The following is an 18192-nucleotide window of genomic DNA, read 5'->3' as shown; positions in this document are numbered from 1 at the left end:
CGATACACGTGTACACAGGATATCTTCAAATTTTACGTTGATGGATTTGAAACTGGTAATCTCTTTACCCTTTTTTAAAAACACAGCTTTTCAGAGAAATACTTAAAGGACAGTGTGGATTAAATCTAACAAAAGATGTATATTTTCATGTAGTATAGCTATGGGATTATACATGTCTAAACATAGCAGAATGTTAAAACATAATAAACTTCGTAAGGTAAGAAATGTAAAAAAACCAGAATAGAAATAATTATTCTTCCTAAATGTGTTTACTCAGATTATTGCTCATAGAAGAAAATTAAATGATTAAAGAGCTTTAACAAACCCCTGAACAAATAAATACTTAGAAAATAGTACAGTGAAGGAACAGGCTCCTCTGTCCAAGATGGCGTGTAAAAGTACTGAAACTAGTTGTTAAATGCTGGTGGAACACAACAGGTCAGGCAGCATCTATAAGGAGAAGCACTGTCGACGTTTCGGGCCGAGACCCTTCGTCAGGACTAACTGAAAGGAAAGATACTAAGAGATTTGAAAGTAGTAGGGGGAGGGGGAAATGCGAAATGATAGAAGACTGGAGGGGGTGGGATGAAGCTAAGAGCTGGAAAGGTGATTGGGAAAATGATACAGAGCTGGAGATGGGAAAGGATCATGGGACGGGAGGCCTATGGAGAAAGAAAGGGGGAGGAGAGCACCAGAGGGAGATGGAGAACAGGCAGAGTGATGGGCAGAGAGAGAAAAACAAACAACTGAATATGTCAGGGATGGGGTAAGAAGGGGAGGAGGGGCATTAACAGAAGTTAGAGAAGTCAATGTTCATGCCATCAGGTTGGAGGCTACCCAGCCGGTATATAAGGTGTTGTTCCTCCAACCTGAGTGTGGCTTCATCTTGACAGTAGAGGAGGCCATGGATAGACATATCAGAATGGGAATGGGACGCGGAATTAAAATGTATGGCCACTGGGAGATCCTGCTTTCTCTAGCGGACCAAGCGTAGGTTTTCAGTGAAACGGTCTCCCAGTCTGTGTCAGGTCTCACCAATATATAAAACACCACACCGGGAGCACCGGACACAGTATACCACACCAGCCGACTCACAGGTGAAGTGTCGCCTCACCTGGAAGGACTGTCTGGGGCCCTGAATGGTGGTGAGGGAGGAAGTGTAAGGGCAGGTGTAGCACTTGTTCCTTTTGCAAGGATAAGTGCCAGGAGGGAGATCAGTGGGAAGGGATGGGGGGGGGGGGGACGAGTGGACAAGGGAGTCACGTGGGGAGCGATCCCTGTGGAAAGCAGAAATGGTGGGGGGGGGGGGAAAGATGTGCTTGGTAGTGGGATCCCGTTGGAGGTGGCGGAAGTTATGGAGAGTTATATGTTGGACCTGGAGGCTGGTGGGGTGGTAGGTGAGGACACGGGGAACCCTATCCCAAGTGGGGTGGTGGGCGGATGGGGTAAGGGCAGATGTGCGGGAAATGGGAGAGATGCATTTGGGAGCAAAGTTGATGGTGGAAAGGGAAGCCTCTTTGTTTAAAAAAGGAAGACGTCGACAGATGCTCCCTGGCCTGCTGTGTTCCACCAGCAATTTGTGTGTGTTGTTTGAATTTCCAGCATCTGCAGATTTCCTCGTGTTTAAACTAATCCTTTCTGCCTACACAATGTCCTCTATTCTCTATCCCTCTATTCTCTGCGTATACATGTATCTAAAGGCCTCTTAAATATCGCTATCATGTTTGCTTCCATTACTACTCCGGTAGAGCATTCTAGACACCCACCACTGTATAATTCTCTTCCAGCATTGGTAATGCTCCCCAACTCTTTCTGCACTACATTGACAACTGTATTGGTGCTGCTTCATGCACCAATGCTGAGCTCATCAATTTCATCAACTGTGCCTCCAACTTCCACTCTGCCTTTTTGTGACAAGTTTAAACTGTTTCTAAATCTCTCTGTCTCCATCTCTGGGGACAAACTGTCTACTGACATATTTTATAAATTTACTAAATCTTACATCTATCTTGACCATAGCTCTTCCCACCCTGTGATCTGTAAAAGTTGCCATTCTCTTTTCCCAATTCCTTCATCTCTGCTACATCTGTTCCCGGGATGAGGCTTTCCTTCTCCTCTTTCAAAGAACAGTCTTTCTATTCCTCCACCATTGGTGCTCCCCTCACCTGCATTTCCTCGATTTCCCAGGCAACTACTCTCTTCTGTCGCCTTAACAGGGAGAGAGATCCTCTTGAACTCACCTACCACCCTATGAGCCTTCACATCCCACACATCAATTTCCGCAACTTCCACCATCTTCAACGAGATCCTACCACAAATATACCTTTACACCACCACTCTCTGATTTCTACAGGGCTCACTCCCTTTATCCAATTGTCCCTCCCCACTTATTTCCCTCCTGAATCTAGTGTTTGCAAGCAGAAGTGCTACACCTGCCCATTCAACCCCTTCCTCACTTTGATTCAGGGCCTCAATCAGTCCTCCCGGGTGAGACAACAACTCACCTGCGAATCTGTTGGGGTCACCTATTATATCTGGTGCTCCTGATATGTCCTCCATTTTAATTCCAATCCCCATTCCTATTCTGATATTTCAGTCCATGGCCTCATCTACAGCCATGATGAGGCCACTCAGGTTGGAGGAGCAACACCTCATATTCCATCTGGGTGGCCTCTAACATGATAGCATTAACATCAATTTCTCTAACTTCTGGTAATTTCCCCCACTCCCTTCCCCCGTCTTCCATTTCCCAATCTGTCTCCTCTCTTACCTATTCTCTTCTCCTCACCTGTCTATCACCTTTCCTTGGTGCCCCTCCTCCTTTCCTTTTTCCCATGGACCACTCTCTCCTATCAGATTCCTTCTTCAGCCCTTTAACTTTTCCACCTATTTCATTCCAGCTTATTTTAACCCCCTTTCCCACACACCTGGCTACACTTATCAACTTCTATCTTGTATTCCTTCCCTTCCCCCTCCATACACTTTCTGATTCTGGCTTCTTCCCCTTTCCTTTCCTGTCCTGACGAAAGGTCTGGACTCACAGACTGTTTATTCATTTCCATAGATGCTGCCTGACCTGCTGAGTTTCTCCAGCATTTTGTGTGTGTTACTCTGGATTTCCAGCATCTGCAGAATTTTGTCTTTATTACTTGCTCCAGACATCTCTTTTGCTCTTACCCTCTCTCAACTTAAATGAATGCCCTCTGACAACATGTCAGCCCAAGGAAAAAGATCTTATAACCTCATGATCCTGTATTCTCATTATCTTATAAACTTCTACTTGGTTTCCTCTGCCTCTACCACTCTAGGGAAAGCAACAAGGAGTTTGTCCAACTTCTTCATATCCACGCATCATCCTGGTAAGCTTTATTTGCACTCTCTCCGTTGTCCCCACATCTTTCCTATCATGGGGTCACCAGAATCTAATGCAATACTCCAGATGCAGCCTAACCAGCTTTATAAAAATGCAACATACTTTCTTGACTCTTGGACTCAATGTCCCAAGTAATAAAGGTAGTCACGCCATATGCCTTCTTTATACCCAGCAACTTGTACAGGCACTTTGAGGGAGGTCTGATTGAGGACCTCAACATCCATCTGAACATCAACGCTATTAAGATTTCAGCCATTAACTGTGCACTGCCCCTCTATATTTGATCTCCTGATGTGCAACACATCACGCTTGGCAAGATTAAACTCCATCTGCCATTTCTCTGCCCATATCCACTGTATCCCACTTTATCCTTTGGCAATCTTCCATGTTCTCCACAATGCCTCCAAAACTTGTAATACCTGCAAACTTATTGGCCCACCCAACCAGTGGTTTCATTCAATTCAAGCAGAGGTCTAACGTGGATACTTGCAAAACACTATAATCACAGTCCTCCAGTCAAAATTAAGATCCATCAACCACTACCTTCTGTCTTCTATGGGTAAGCCAATTCTAAATCGAAATGGCCAAGTCATCGTGGAGCCCATGCACCTCAATCTTCTGGATGAACCTACCATGTGTAATCCTATCTTACAGATTCTTAGGAAATAGCACTTACCAGTACCGGAGTCCCCCCACCCCCTTTACAAAGGTAGAGTGTTCCTATGAAACCTTTCTTAAGCCGAAATGGCGTAAAGCAAAGAACCATTAATTTATATGGGAAAAATTTTTGTAAAGGTAAAAATCCTCTTTGTAATGCAAAAACGGGTTACTAATGTAAGTGCAAACACGAAGAAATCTGCAGATGCTGGAAATTCAAACAACAACAAACCCTTCCAGACGAAGAGTCTCGGCCCGAAACATCGACAGCGCTACTCCCTATAGATGCAGCCTGGCCTGCTGTGTTCTACCAGCATTTTGTGTGTGTTGTTGTACTAATGTAAGCCTTTTGTAAAAGCAAAGTGGTGTAAAGTGAACATTCGTAAAGTGGGGGACACCTGTATTTGGAAAACCATGGCCTAATTACAGGACACCCAGAATGACTGTGCAGGGCAAGTCATGTCTCAATAACTTGATTTAGCTGTTCTAACAGGTGACAAAGGTAATCGGTGCGGGTAGAGTGGCTGATTTTAGTAAATAAGTTTGAAGTTCAAAGTAAACTTAGTATCAATCTATGTATATATTATAATATACTACTACAAGATTCATTAAAATAAATTAAGCACTTTTCCCTAATTTGCCGTACATCAGTTCCTTAATGACTCAGAGACCACCGGGGAGGGAGAAGTCAGTAGTGTAAACCCAGAGTGATTGCTCTTCTCTGGTTTTTGAATTCCACAGTGACTGCACCTTCATTACTTTCGAGTTGCCCAAATCAAACTGTACCTACAGTTGTCCTTGACGGTTCTAAAATGGTACTAGCTGAAGTTTGCAAACTTCTTACAAAGAAATAAGTTTTTCTAAAAAATGTTAAGTCCGAACTCTGTAATACAATCTGTAACTGCCAAGGCTAAAAACAATGAAAATACTTGTATACTAGTAAAAACATTGAAACAGAAAAACAGCAAACACAAATAAATTGAAAGTGAAATATTGCAGTTTCAGAAATCACACTCATTGTTCCCAGTAAACAAGATGGGAAAAAAATCTTCCAGTGATGTTAAATTTAGCAGAAATACATGTTGAAGTTCATCTACAGGCATTAATTTTACTTAACTCCATATTAACACAGGTAAATCACAATTGTGTATACATATAAGGATCATAATCTTAAGAATTAGAATAAAAAATTAAGTCACTTCTAAGTACTAACACTAAGAATTCAGTATAGAACAACTACTTTATTCCAATAAGAACTGCTACGAAACATTTGTCATTCGCGTAATCATGCAATCTTCACCTTGTTCTTACTAAGTATCACCATTTAAAGAAAAAATTGAAAAATTATATATCATGAATACTAAAACTTAACTGTACTGAAACAGACAGTTGTTTGAATTGTTATTTTGTAGAAATAAAAATCTTACTTTAAAAGAAGTTCCAAATTAATAATAGCCAAATTGGTCTGGTCCTTACCTGTCAAAAGAATCCGTGGCCATTTTGTACAGACAACAGAAAAGTTTACTACAATGTTTCAGTGTGGGACCTGCTGAATCCAACAATGCATCATCTTCAAGTATTTTTTGAATTGGCTGGATATTTAACGGATATGAGGTCGTCGCACATATTTGTCGTGTATTTGAGAAACAACCAAGCAAACGCACAGCATCTGCTAGTTTTTCATACTGAATTTCAGTTTTAAAGAAATGTGAATTAGCAGGTTCGTAACGCATTGCTGCTGTCAGTGTAGAGATAACAGTATACACCAGTTCAAAGACTTGGTTTGAGTTCACCTTTTCCCACACTCCTTTAGGTTGGTTACTCAAAGATTGTTCCATTGCAACTAACAGCGATGTGACATAAACAAATCCCCCAACTTTTCGGAACACCGTCCGTGTGCGATGACTTTCTCTCAGCACAGTAAGGAGAGCCTGTGGAGATAATTGGCATTTCAAGAAAACAAATATGCAGGTTATTGACAATATAGAGTAGATCTCTAGTATAGCATAATCTGGTCAGGGTTCAGAAAACAGATTTAACAAGACCTCAATAAATTAAGAAATAACCATATGAGAGCCCGTCATCGCCAAAAGTTCAAACCTCGATATTCATCTACAACAGCCTCAAGTATTAATCCTAACTTGAGTTATTGATCAAAATTTCCTGCATTATTTAGTTCTTACTGTTCATAAGATATTGAGTTGAAGTTAAGGTTTAGATATTTGACAGAGTTTAAAAGAAATAGGAAAATAAAAGCAAACCCTAAATATAAATATCTTACCATGAGAATATCAGTTTTGAGCTGTAACTCTGTAAGTGGAGCTGTGTGCATCAGTCCTAATAAGGTACCCATATCATCATCACCACTAGGGGACAAAATCAACTGTTGTATGATCATCAGTGCAGATTCCCGACACTGGGGATACTTCACTATATTATGAACACATCGTGCTCCTCCAGACTCCCGGAAAACACCTTAAAATAAATGTAGAAAAAAAACTTGTTTGAATAATTTTATGATATTCTGTTTGTTTTAAGAAGCCAATAACCTACTAGCAACTTTTTGGGAAATTATCAGAAGAAAATCACATAGTCATGGAGAGAATAAGTAAACTGCAAGCAACACCCAAAACCATGACCAACTCCAGATCCTTGGAACACTGAGGCAACACCACCAATTGCTGTTCCAGTTTGCCATGTTTTCACATACTATGGGATGTGCACTAAAGTACATAACAACTTGTTCTATGGTGCTAATTATGAAATTACAAAAAATTAAATATTTTCATGAAGAGAGTACACCATAATTTAACATATTCACACAACCTGAGTAGAATAACCCTTTTTACCAATTGACTTTGAATATTAATGTTCAGTTATATAAATTCCACTGAATGAAATTTCTGATTCGATGTTAACACTTAAATGTAGCATTTAAGTTATATTGAAAAAAATGCCATTATTAGTTTTTAGCAATACAGTGAAAATGAAAAGAAACTACCACTTCCCAAATAAAATTTGGAACTTTTACATTCATTTTAGTTCGAATGAATTTGATTTGCTTAAAACTATCAACTATGATCAATTATTCAAAAAACATTTTAAAGAACCCATTTGAAAATTATCATAGTACATCTGTGACAATTTCTTCTGATCCCTATTTTGCTAACCAATTTCAAAATATAAGATTCATTTATTATCAAAGACTGCATAAATTATACAACCTTGAGATTTGCTTGCTCACAAAGCGAGAAGTCCCAACAAAAAAACAATTAAAGAAATAAAAACGCCAACACTGGATGTGCAGGAGGAAGAAAAAATACAAATCATGCAAACAATTGAAGTAAAAAACACTCTGAACCAAAACTAAGTCCTCAGATCCGAACCCTGGAGCGGCCTGGAGTAGGCCCAAAGCCTTGCTTGTCAGTTCATTTATTATGGGGCATGGATCACAGCAGCTGGGGCAGTCTTCATAATTTCAATGCCATGGAGATAACCGTCATGGAGAAAGAATGAAATCTGTTCTTGTTCTGACTGACACTGTCTTTTCAGTCTATCTGGGCTGGTGTTTAAATGGACACAATGACAGAATAACCAAAGGCTCTGGCACCCTGGAGAGAGGAGTGAAGATTGCAGACAGTGAGTGAAATTGCTCTCATCTCTGATCTGGGCCTGTGTTTAAATGGTCTAAAGAGCGTATTGTACCTTGCACTAATACCCAGCTACTGCGAAGGCCCTGGGGGCCTAGACCAAGCTGCCTAGTGTTTCACTCCAGGCCCAAATTCCAATGCCCAGCCTGATGTTATTCTCAAACTCTTCAGATCAGCTCAGAACCTAGACTGAATGAACCTCACTCCCAGGTCAGTTTAACAAGCACTGGAACTCCTCTGCTAGGGCCATGACTTCTCCTTTCAGTGCTCAGAGCAATCCAAACACATACCCGGGCCAGCTCTAGTGGCATCAGATCTCCAAGTGCAACGATTCTGCAACACATCATCTCCAATCATCCCTCAAACTCGCCTTGCCATCACTCCTTCACTGTTTGTGGTGATAATTTAATACAATTTGAAAGGAAAGGTAATCATAGTGATGTTTTTAGTCTGATTTCTTATCTTTTTGACTACTAGAAGCTGGCGAACATGTTTGGTAGCGCCATCTTAACTGGAAGTCCTTTCAAGATGCTTATACGGTGTGTGATTGTGTCAATTTCCAAGGAGTATTGTTTTATGTTAATACTGTATATGTAATGTGAGAAAATGATGTAACAAAGAATTCAAAACTGTTAGTAGTAAATAATTATACCTTCTTTGAGACCAGACTGACCAATATAGAACCTTGACATACTGAACACAACTGAATCCTCAATTCCAAATAAATTTATCAAGATTTGAAGTATTTCAGTGCCAATATCGTTTTTTTTAATGTCCACCAGCTGTGACATATTTACAGGATAATGCAGAGGGGAGGTGCATTATGGTAGACAGTACTCAGTTAGAGCTGGTTCTCTCAGGGAATACACATAATCTTGTACAGCTGTCATGAACAGTTCTAAAACACATATATACGAATAAGTGTACTTTTTTTGTAACTAATGCTTAAAAAGTGGATTTCAAAAGTGTTTTTTGTTTGATATTGTTCCTAAATTAAGCAAAACATAAATATTCCAGGCTGAATGCTTTTAATGAATGCCTTTATCGAAAGTGATGGGAATGACCTGGGCAACGTTATAGTGAAAAAATGTGCGGTTTCTTCCGTAAGATTGAACAGTCACAATGTAGTAATGTGCTACTAATCTGGTGAGAAGACCACTGATATAAAGTCACTGCTTATTATATCTAACATTTTTTGTTAGTAATTTTACACATACCTAAACCACTAACCATCTCTGCATTATCTGATTGGGTAGATAAGAACAGGAAATCATTTAGTACTTCAAACTATTCAGTGAGATCATGGCTCATACATGACCAAATTCAATTTACATTAAAACTCACATAATTCACTATCCAAATATTCAGAAGTCCCAACTGTTTGTTAGCTACCACACCAGGTAATACTTGCCAAGGTCCCCCCTGGTGAGTGCAGGAAATAGGGCTGCTGTGAGTGCACAGGGGACACAGGGAACAGGACTCAGATGAGCGGAGAGGGAGAAATGAAAACAGAACTCTAACAAGTTAACAGGTAGAGTGGGAACCATAACGAGTGTGACTAAGAGAATAGCAAACACCATTTGTGAGCTAAATGATGAACCACGAAGATTTGCCAACAGTTGCACAGCAGACGATAACAAAAACAAGAAAATCTGCAGATCCAAAGCAATACAAACAAAACTCTGGAGGAACTCAGCGGGTCAGGCAGCATCTCTGGAAAAGAGTAAACAGTCAATTCAAACCAAGGTGCTTCAAAGCTTGACTATGTATTGTTCCTGGAGACATCTAGAGTACTATGTACATCAGTGATCTCCTTGTTTAAGGAAGGATGTTAAGCATTGAAAGCAGTTCAGAGAAGGATTAATAGATTTTCTGAAATGGTTAGGTTATCTAATGTGTTGATTAAATTAGTTTTTAACTCGTACAAGAATTTTGAACTATATGTCATCATTTAAAATTATAGATGTTCCAGGTAATGGCATAAGCACCATAAACATCTTCTACTGACATTCAAAGCATTATTATGCAAATTCATCTGCCACCAATACTCTAGATTAACAATGACCAAAAACGCAACCAATCATGCAAATGCTCTGGTTACTAAAGGAGGAAGCAGCTAGCTTCTGTACTAAAATGTTCATTTATCACTTGCAAAATATCTATTACAGGAAAGTATAAAATATGACAAAATGCTCTGCACTTGCATGGATGGACAAAACTGCAGCACAATCCAGGATAAAGCTTGAACATCACCTCACAAGTCTAAAGCTCCATGAGCGTATTGTGACAATTGTGCTTGACTGCAACTCAACAATGCTTCTTCGGCAGCAATTCCCAAACCTAACAATTCCTGCTAGAAGGACAATTAATTTTTATCATTTTAGCACTGCCCATGAATTAAAATGTTACATTCCATTCTCCACTATGAGAATATCTTCATTAGAAAACTGCACTATTCCAGAACATTAACAATACCTTCTCAGGACATTGTGAGTTGATTAATACTTGCTGACCTCATTGGTAAGATCCATGTACTAAAAATGAATAAAGAACTATGTGCCATTCTTTTGGGTAAAGAGGAGGAATTCCATGCAAAATTACTGTTATTATGTAAACACATATTTTCTTCAAAATCATTGTAATTGAATTTATTAAAAGATGCTCAAATTACCTGCATTTGTGTTTGATCCTTGCAAGAGTACAGTCAGGGCCTCCATCACCAATAGGGCAAGCTGATTCCGGTCTTCCAATGAAAAGTTTGCTTTAGATTCTATTTTAGGAAAGATATTTCCAAGGGAAAAATAGTAAGTTCACTTCATCATTATAGGCCCTGATAACTTCAACTGTACAGGTGGCTCCCGTTTTGCCAATGTTCGCTTTACGACAGCTCACTATTATGAAAGACCAACATTAGTAACTGTTTTCACTAACCAAAGAGGGTTTTCACTTTTACGAAAAAAAGATGCCCGCTTTATACGTGTGTTTACCCTGAGAAAGACTACCATGACCATTAAGCCTTGTGTGGGCAGTTGTGTGCACATGCGTGTACGTGCCAATTTTTTTTCTCCAAATTGATTTTGGCTCGCTGTCTTCTCGATTCTGATAAGTGAAACTACACTGTATATACAATATTTTTACTTTATGTAGGCTGTATATTTATTATATCATTCCTGCTTTTATTATATGTTCATACCATTTTAGTTTTTATGTGTTATTTGGTAGGTTATTTTTTGGGTCTGGGAACGCTCAAAAGTTGTTCCCATATAAATTAATGGTAATTGCTTCTTCGCTTTACGTCATTTCCGCTTACAAATGGTTTCATAGGAGTGCTCTACCTTCGGATAGCGGGGGAAACCTGTATTGCCAAATCACGATTACCAAAATACATCTGCATTGACAACTAATGGAAATACTAAACTAAAACTGATTAATAGTTAAATTGAAATTAGAATATTAAATATATTTCAAGAAAAACATTAAATCAAATGAAATCCAATCTAAGACTGGAGCATATAAAGCAGAGTGGATTAACAGCATAGTAGAAGAATTTTACAAGAATAAGCAGCAAAAGACAAACAAGTTAATTAGGAGGGGAAAATTGATGTCGAGAGCAAATTAGTAATTAATATCAAAACAAACAGCAAGGGCTTTCAGAGATACACATAAGAGGGCAGGGAGGCTAAGTGTGAGACCCTTACAGAGCATGTCTAGGAAATTAACAATGGTTAACAAGGAAATGGTAGATGTTAAATCACATTTTGCATCAATCTTCAAAGTGCAGGACACTGGACAAATCCCAAAGATTTCTGATGGACTAAGAACTTGCAAGAAACAATATTGTTATAGACTGACAGGCCACCAGTCTTGATTACATACCAGTAACAGTTCTAAAGGAAACAACTGCAGGGATAGCAGAATCATTGGATGAAGTTTTACAAAATTCACTGAGTTCTGGGAAGGTATCAGTGAACTAGAAAACCAGATATGTGACTAAATTATTCCAAAGAGAGGATGCAAAATGTTGGGAAGTATAGGCAGGTTTGTTCAACATCTATTGTTAGCCAGGTAATGGAATCTATAATCAAGAAAGAAATATCTACTAATTGAGAGAATTGTTTTGTAATCAAACCAAGTCAGTATACTCTTATGAAAAGGAAACTGAGAAACCTGCTAGATTCTTTGAAGATGTCACGAGCAGAGTTGACAGAAGACAACTGTAGATGGAATCAAGCCGGATTTTCAAAAAGGTATTGGAGGTGTCACATAAAAGGCTAATATACAGTATAAGGGGAAGTGCGTTGTCATAGACTGGTTATCGCATTGAAGACAGAGTAGGAAAAAAGAAGAATTTTTCAGGTCAGAAGGACTAAATCATGCAGAATGTACTGCATATATCTTTGAAATTCCCTACGCTAAAGGGCTGTGAAGACTAGATCACTGGGGGATACATAAATGAAACAGATAATTTTTTGAAAGACTGGGAAAATGAGAATTATGGGGAGGTGAGGCATGGGACAGCTCAGCCATGAATGACAGGGCAGGCTTGAGGTATTGAGTGGCCTACTCCTGTGCCTATTTTCTGGCATTCTTATGAATGGACTTAGTGATTTAAAACTATGTCTGAATGAGCACAAAAGCAAATTACAGATAGGCAATTTGCAATATGCCCAACAATATTTTAATGGATGCCAACCTTGGTGCATTTGGAAAGCATTCTAAAATAATAATTACAAAACTATAGTCGATTTTTACACTTCAGTTATGATAGTGAAACAATAAATAATGCCATATTTGACGTAATAGCATCAAGTTTTATATGGCATTCTGATCTGAAAACTCGGGCAGAAAATGAACAGCCAGTACATTAAGATAGCCCCACACTCATGCTTCCTACCCCATCTCTGTCATTCCATTTCCACACAAGAACACAAAATCCAGATAATATTCTAATTCAAATACAATAGTTATCTTGGGAATATCATGTCTAAAATATGTATACAAATAAGTAAATACCTGGATCATTAGAATTCTGAATGGGTTCTTTTAAATGAGCAGCATATTTGTGCAGAAGATTCACCATCACCTCAAGTAATCCAACCTCTCGATACACATCCCTAAAAATAGGATCATGGCGTGCAAATTTCAAAAGCGTCTTCATTGCGATGATGCTACATTGGTAAGAGGTGCTGGACTTTAGCAAGATGCTGACACTTATTAGTTCTTTACACGGAATATAGTTTAAGCTGAAGATAATAAACTCCAATATTTCAAAGTACTTGGGCTGCACCTCTGGGGCTTTGGAAATCTTCTCAGCAAACTGAGAGAGAGTGTGCTGAGATTCTAAGATGAAGTAATTGGCATTATCTGCCATATAGATGTTTGAAATGGCATCTAAAATGATTCTGGCAAGATGGCTTGTTTTCACTTTTAAAAAGGCGATCTGAAGAACAGAAAAGGCTTGGATGTTTTTTACTGTGCGACCTAGTTTAAGAAAAGGATGACAGTATTCAATGCACAGTCTTAATAACTAGTCCACAATTTTAGAAAATGCAATCCAGATATGCCCCAATAATGTAAAATTGAACTATGTGAAATCAAAAATAAACAGTAGCATTTATTTTCATATCCTTAATAGTGAGAAACAATATAGCATTTAATTTGCTGATAACTTTTGAGACAAGAGTGCTACAATTTTCTTAATGAACACTGGACCCTGAATCCTATCAATACCATAAATTGTTTTCCAAACACAGTACAATAAGATTTTCAATGTTAATGTTTCATTGTTTAGTACAGCATTTTCCACAACAATTAGGTAACAATACAAAACAAAAAGAAAATGGTGTCAAGGCTTCTTGATTTAACAAAAATACATTCTCTCCTACTCTTTCTCCAAGAATGCTTGCCTAATTATATTAGTGCACAGCATTAACTTTCCTTCTTGTTATTAAACTATAGAGGAACACAACTGGTATCAATATGACTTGATCATCTACAAATGTAGCAGTGTTGAGGATAAAAGGACGGGAGTTCCAATTTCCTAGAAGTGAACATCACCAAAAGTCTGTCCTGGTCCGAACACAAAGATGCCAAAGCCAAGAAGTCAAAGTTCACCAATGCCTCTTCTTCCTCAGGAAGCTAATGAAATTTGGCATGACCATTACCAATTTTTATCGATACACCATAGAAAGCATCCTATTTGGATGCACAATATTTTACACATGACCACAAGAAATTGCTAGGAGTTGTGGACACAGCTTATCACATTATGGAAACCAAACTTGCCTCTTACTTACTCAAACATTTCTTCCCTCTTTCATTGGGTAGATACAGAAGCCTGAAAACACATACTGCCAGCCTCAAGGTCAACACTCACTTTGCTAATATAAGCTATTAAATAGTTCTGTAGTTATTAAATAGTTCTGTAGTATAAGATGGACCATTGACCTTTTACCTTATTACTTACCTGCACAGGACTTCCTCTGTCACTGTCACACTTAATTGGTCATTGCTTTTGTTTTATCCTGTTCTATCACAAAGCACTGTTAAATTATTTGATCTGTGTAAGACAAGCTTTTCACTGTACTTCAGTATGTGAAAATAATAAAAGAATTAAAATTCCAATTTTGTTTAGTATTGTAACCAACACCACAAAAGCACAATTATATTTAAACATATTTCAAGACACCTGATCAACATTAAAACTTCATTATCAAAATTTATCTAGCGATAATGATTGCAACAGAAATGATCATGTGCATCAAAATGGAGTGCTAACATGAATTAGGTCACCATATTACATTTTCAAGAAATGAAAACTTCCTTGCAGGAGATTTATGATAGTTCTACACTTCAAATAAATATTGAGAAAGAATTCATTGTATTACCTTTGCCAGAAGGTTGTGGTACTGCAAATCCTGGCAGAAGGAAAGGTGCTCCACTACTTATGCCTGTGAGTCTTAATTCATTGATCCCGTAGGTTGTCAATGAAGTCACCAAGTGTACCAAGTCTTTTAATGCTTCTTTAGCATCAAGCTCTTTTGTTTGCTCCAATCTAAAATTTGCATGTACAGAAATAAGTTGGAAACATCAGTTATTTACAAAACATAATTAAAACTAACTGCAGAGTCTTCTTTCTACAAATCACCTCCAATTTTAAAGATTATAATGAAGAACAGCCCCAATTTAGTCATCAGCAAATAGCAAGGGAGGATTTTGAGTGCATTTGGACATACAGAGGGAGATGGAAGTTGCTTAGTTATTTCAGTGGGGCAGCTGACAGTTGAGGGTCTTGTTGATCCCTGATTCAATCAAAGTACTCACCAGAAGTTTGGACCAGGGAACTTATTGTAATTGAAAACAGGTCCTGCAAGGTGATGACCAATGACTGCGAAGAACAGGTAGTTTAATGGAAATTTCAGGTCAATATTAATACCAAAAACTCAGTGTTTACTGCTAAATTGAACATTGCCAGTCATAAAGTTACACTCAATACTACAGCTTCACGCATACTACAGCTTACTATAGATGAGAGAAGAGAGTAACTGTTCACTCGGTGATTGTCATTAAAAGATTCAAGTACTAAATTGGGTTCAACACAACTGCCTTAGCAAAATTGTGACATCCAAAAAAATTATTGGTGATGTGACAATAGCAAAAAAAAAAAAGGCACAAGACTGATTCCTGCCAAATTACCTCATCTTCATTCACTGCTAAGTTTTACTTAGTGTACACTTAAAAGCACCATTACAGTGCAGTGAAAAACAATTTTATAGCGTACAAAGAGTGCTTTTAATAAACACAGACTGGCCTGCTTTTTCATTTCTGAACTAAAATCAATCTGAAATAAATTCAATCTCTTCAATGTGTGTAGGTTTAATCTAGTCACTGCAATATTTTACAATTCTGTACGACAAAAATCCTTGGGGAGGGAATTCAATGCACAAACACCATCATGATTCACATTTTGCACAAATAACTGGAACAAGTTTCTAACCCAGTGTATACATTCCATAATTTTAAAAATGAAACTAAATAAACCATCATCTCCTCAGGGTACACATACACTCTCAGAAAATCTTCACATTCAAGATCTGATACAATTTTATTTATTCCTCCTATCACTATGCCAACACAACTGAAAGCACGGGTAGACAGATGTGTTTTATACCCTAACTGAAATTAGATGCTATTAGATAGTAGAACAGAAGCATGACTATAGTATTCACAATATCCCATCAGATGTATGTTAAACTGCACATATTTACCATGAAACTAAACAGTAAGCTACAGAGGATAACAGAAAGCAGAATAAATTCTCTTTTGTAGAAAATATATGGAAAATTCTCAGCAATTCGGGGAGCATCAATGAAGAAGGTTGTTAATATTTCAAGTCATTGATCTTCAATCTAATTGATGAAGCAAATTACATACTGCACTTAAGAAAAGATACCTACGGATAAGGTTATTAACAAGAACCATGAGAAAATGTTACCCCTCTGTGATCACCCATTAGTGATGTTCCACAAACTGCTATTTCCAGCACCTTGTAAAACAAAAACCTCCAATAACCCGCTATCCTACATTCAGAAATCCCAATGGCTTGCCATCAGACTCACAAGGTGATGTGGCTGTACTCCCCTTTTGCCCACTGAAGTGCTGGTTCTAGTCCTTTTCTGGAGCCCAGTTCCCATTCAATGTTCCCTTTCACCAACGTCCTGCTGCTTCCACTTCATTTCCTTTCATTAGATCACCTGTTCCCACCTTTTCAATCCACTCACTCGAGTTCCAGTTTCCACACTTCCTTTCCACTCACTGGGCCCCTGGGTCAGATTACTGAATTTAGTCCACAGAATTTTGCTTTAGTAACCATAAATCTACTGTACACTTACTTGAGCAGAAGATCACAGAGAAATTGGTAACCTTGGCAAGACCGAAAATCATCCAATAGAACTTGTGATATATCACTGGAGTCTTTAAGAAAGCAGGAGAGCCCAGCAAACATTTCAACAACTTCCAATGGTAAAAGGTCTTCTGATTGCTGCATATTCTGGATACATGTGGCTACACATTCTTTCTCTATATACAAAAGTAACAGAGTATTAACATTTTGGAAAGTTGTTGGGATAAATTCAACTAATATTTTATTCTTCCAAACAAATGAGGGAAAACAGAACAATTTTCTTGATAACTTCATGCAGGTTCTTCAAAAAATAATTTGTCCAATGCAAAATTAGGTACACTGTTTTTATGACAGTATTAAACTTTTTGACCCTGCTTTACAACTTATTGCAGATAATCTTTAAATATATTGGCCCCAGCTGACAAGTATAGTTTTAAGTTAGACAACAAATATAAATGTCAGAAGTTAATCAGAAAAGCAACAAATATAATCAAGGTTCCCTCCCACCCTGGTCATTCTCCCATCACCCCTCTCCCACTGAGAAGAGGATAAAAACTCCAACCACCAGGTTCAAACACAACTCTTCAAAAGGCCTCACACTGGAAGATTAAAGCTTGAACTCCCAATTTACCTCACTATTGCCTGTATATCTATAACTGCAACACTTCAGTTCTGCATTGTTTTCTTTTTACAACTTATGGCAGACATCTGGCTAACACACAAAACAAAACCTTTTCACCATATCCCAGTATATGTGATAACAAACCAATCCTAATGAAATTAGAGCTAAAATTGAATTACAGTTCACAATCTTCTTTGGATATAAAAAATACAAATGAAATGATATTTCAGGTACCTACCATGAATATATTTGATCACATTGAGACTAAGACCATGGCGAGATATGGTCATTAGCACCTCTCCTGCACTCTTTCTCCAAAGAATATTGTGGGGAGGACACCAGGAGGTAATAGCACTGAACAGTAGCTGTAGGTCATCTTTTTGGGCAAGTTCTTCTGCTGGTGACACACAGCTGCAGAGTTTCACCAAGATCTATCAAACAAAGAAACAGAACTGTGTTGCCAAATTCTATGAATGCATTTATTTTATGTGCTTGCAAACTTGGCAACCTTCATAGCTGAGCCGCACAACAAAAATGAACCCAGTAATGCATCCTATCGATGTAATCATGGTATCATTTAAAAATACTAACATATTCCTTTAAAAATACCAGATTCAAACAGGAATTCCAAATATGATTAGAATATGGTTTATAAATTTGGTCATATATAGACTGATGTTCCATGAGCTTTGTCAGTTGTTGGTTTTTTAATCAAGTACATCAAACAGCAATACTGAAACTGCAGATTCAACAATTACAATAGCAATAATGAAGTTGCAGAACCTAATCTAAACATTTTAAAAGCCCCAGTTAAAAATTCCACTGGACAGCAAAGTTTTCCCAAAGGTGTTGCTTCCTCAGAAATGTTATGCTTATGAAAGACCACCTGAAGCTAAACAAAATATAATTTCAGACTATTTGTACCATGTAGGAATTTGAAGAAACAAGAAATTAGCTTTCATTGAATATAATGCATATAATTTCATAA

At 38.0% G+C, this 18192-nt stretch overlaps 1 protein-coding gene across 1 annotated transcript in view; it reads right to left on the bottom strand.

Annotated features, from left to right (window-relative positions):
* The window catches only part of wdfy3 (WD repeat and FYVE domain containing 3), a 354111-nt gene that overhangs the window by 206887 nt on the left and 129032 nt on the right, over window positions 1–18192 (bottom strand). The window contains exons 6-12 of the mRNA XM_059988693.1: window positions 17443–17635; window positions 16572–16758; window positions 14568–14734; window positions 12694–13161; window positions 10352–10450; window positions 6312–6505; window positions 5507–5961 (exon numbers count right to left, since the gene is read on the bottom strand). Of these exons, the coding sequence (XP_059844676.1) occupies window positions 5507–5961; window positions 6312–6505; window positions 10352–10450; window positions 12694–13161; window positions 14568–14734; window positions 16572–16758; window positions 17443–17635 (1763 nt within the window). The remainder of the gene's footprint in view (window positions 1–5506; window positions 5962–6311; window positions 6506–10351; window positions 10451–12693; window positions 13162–14567; window positions 14735–16571; window positions 16759–17442; window positions 17636–18192) is intronic.

The sequence above is a fragment of the Hypanus sabinus genome, chromosome 14, assembly GCF_030144855.1.
Source record: "Hypanus sabinus isolate sHypSab1 chromosome 14, sHypSab1.hap1, whole genome shotgun sequence".
NCBI lineage: Eukaryota > Metazoa > Chordata > Chondrichthyes > Myliobatiformes > Dasyatidae > Hypanus > Hypanus sabinus.
The sequence above is the reverse complement of the archived record's forward strand: the minus strand, read 5'-3'. Positions and strand labels throughout refer to the sequence as shown.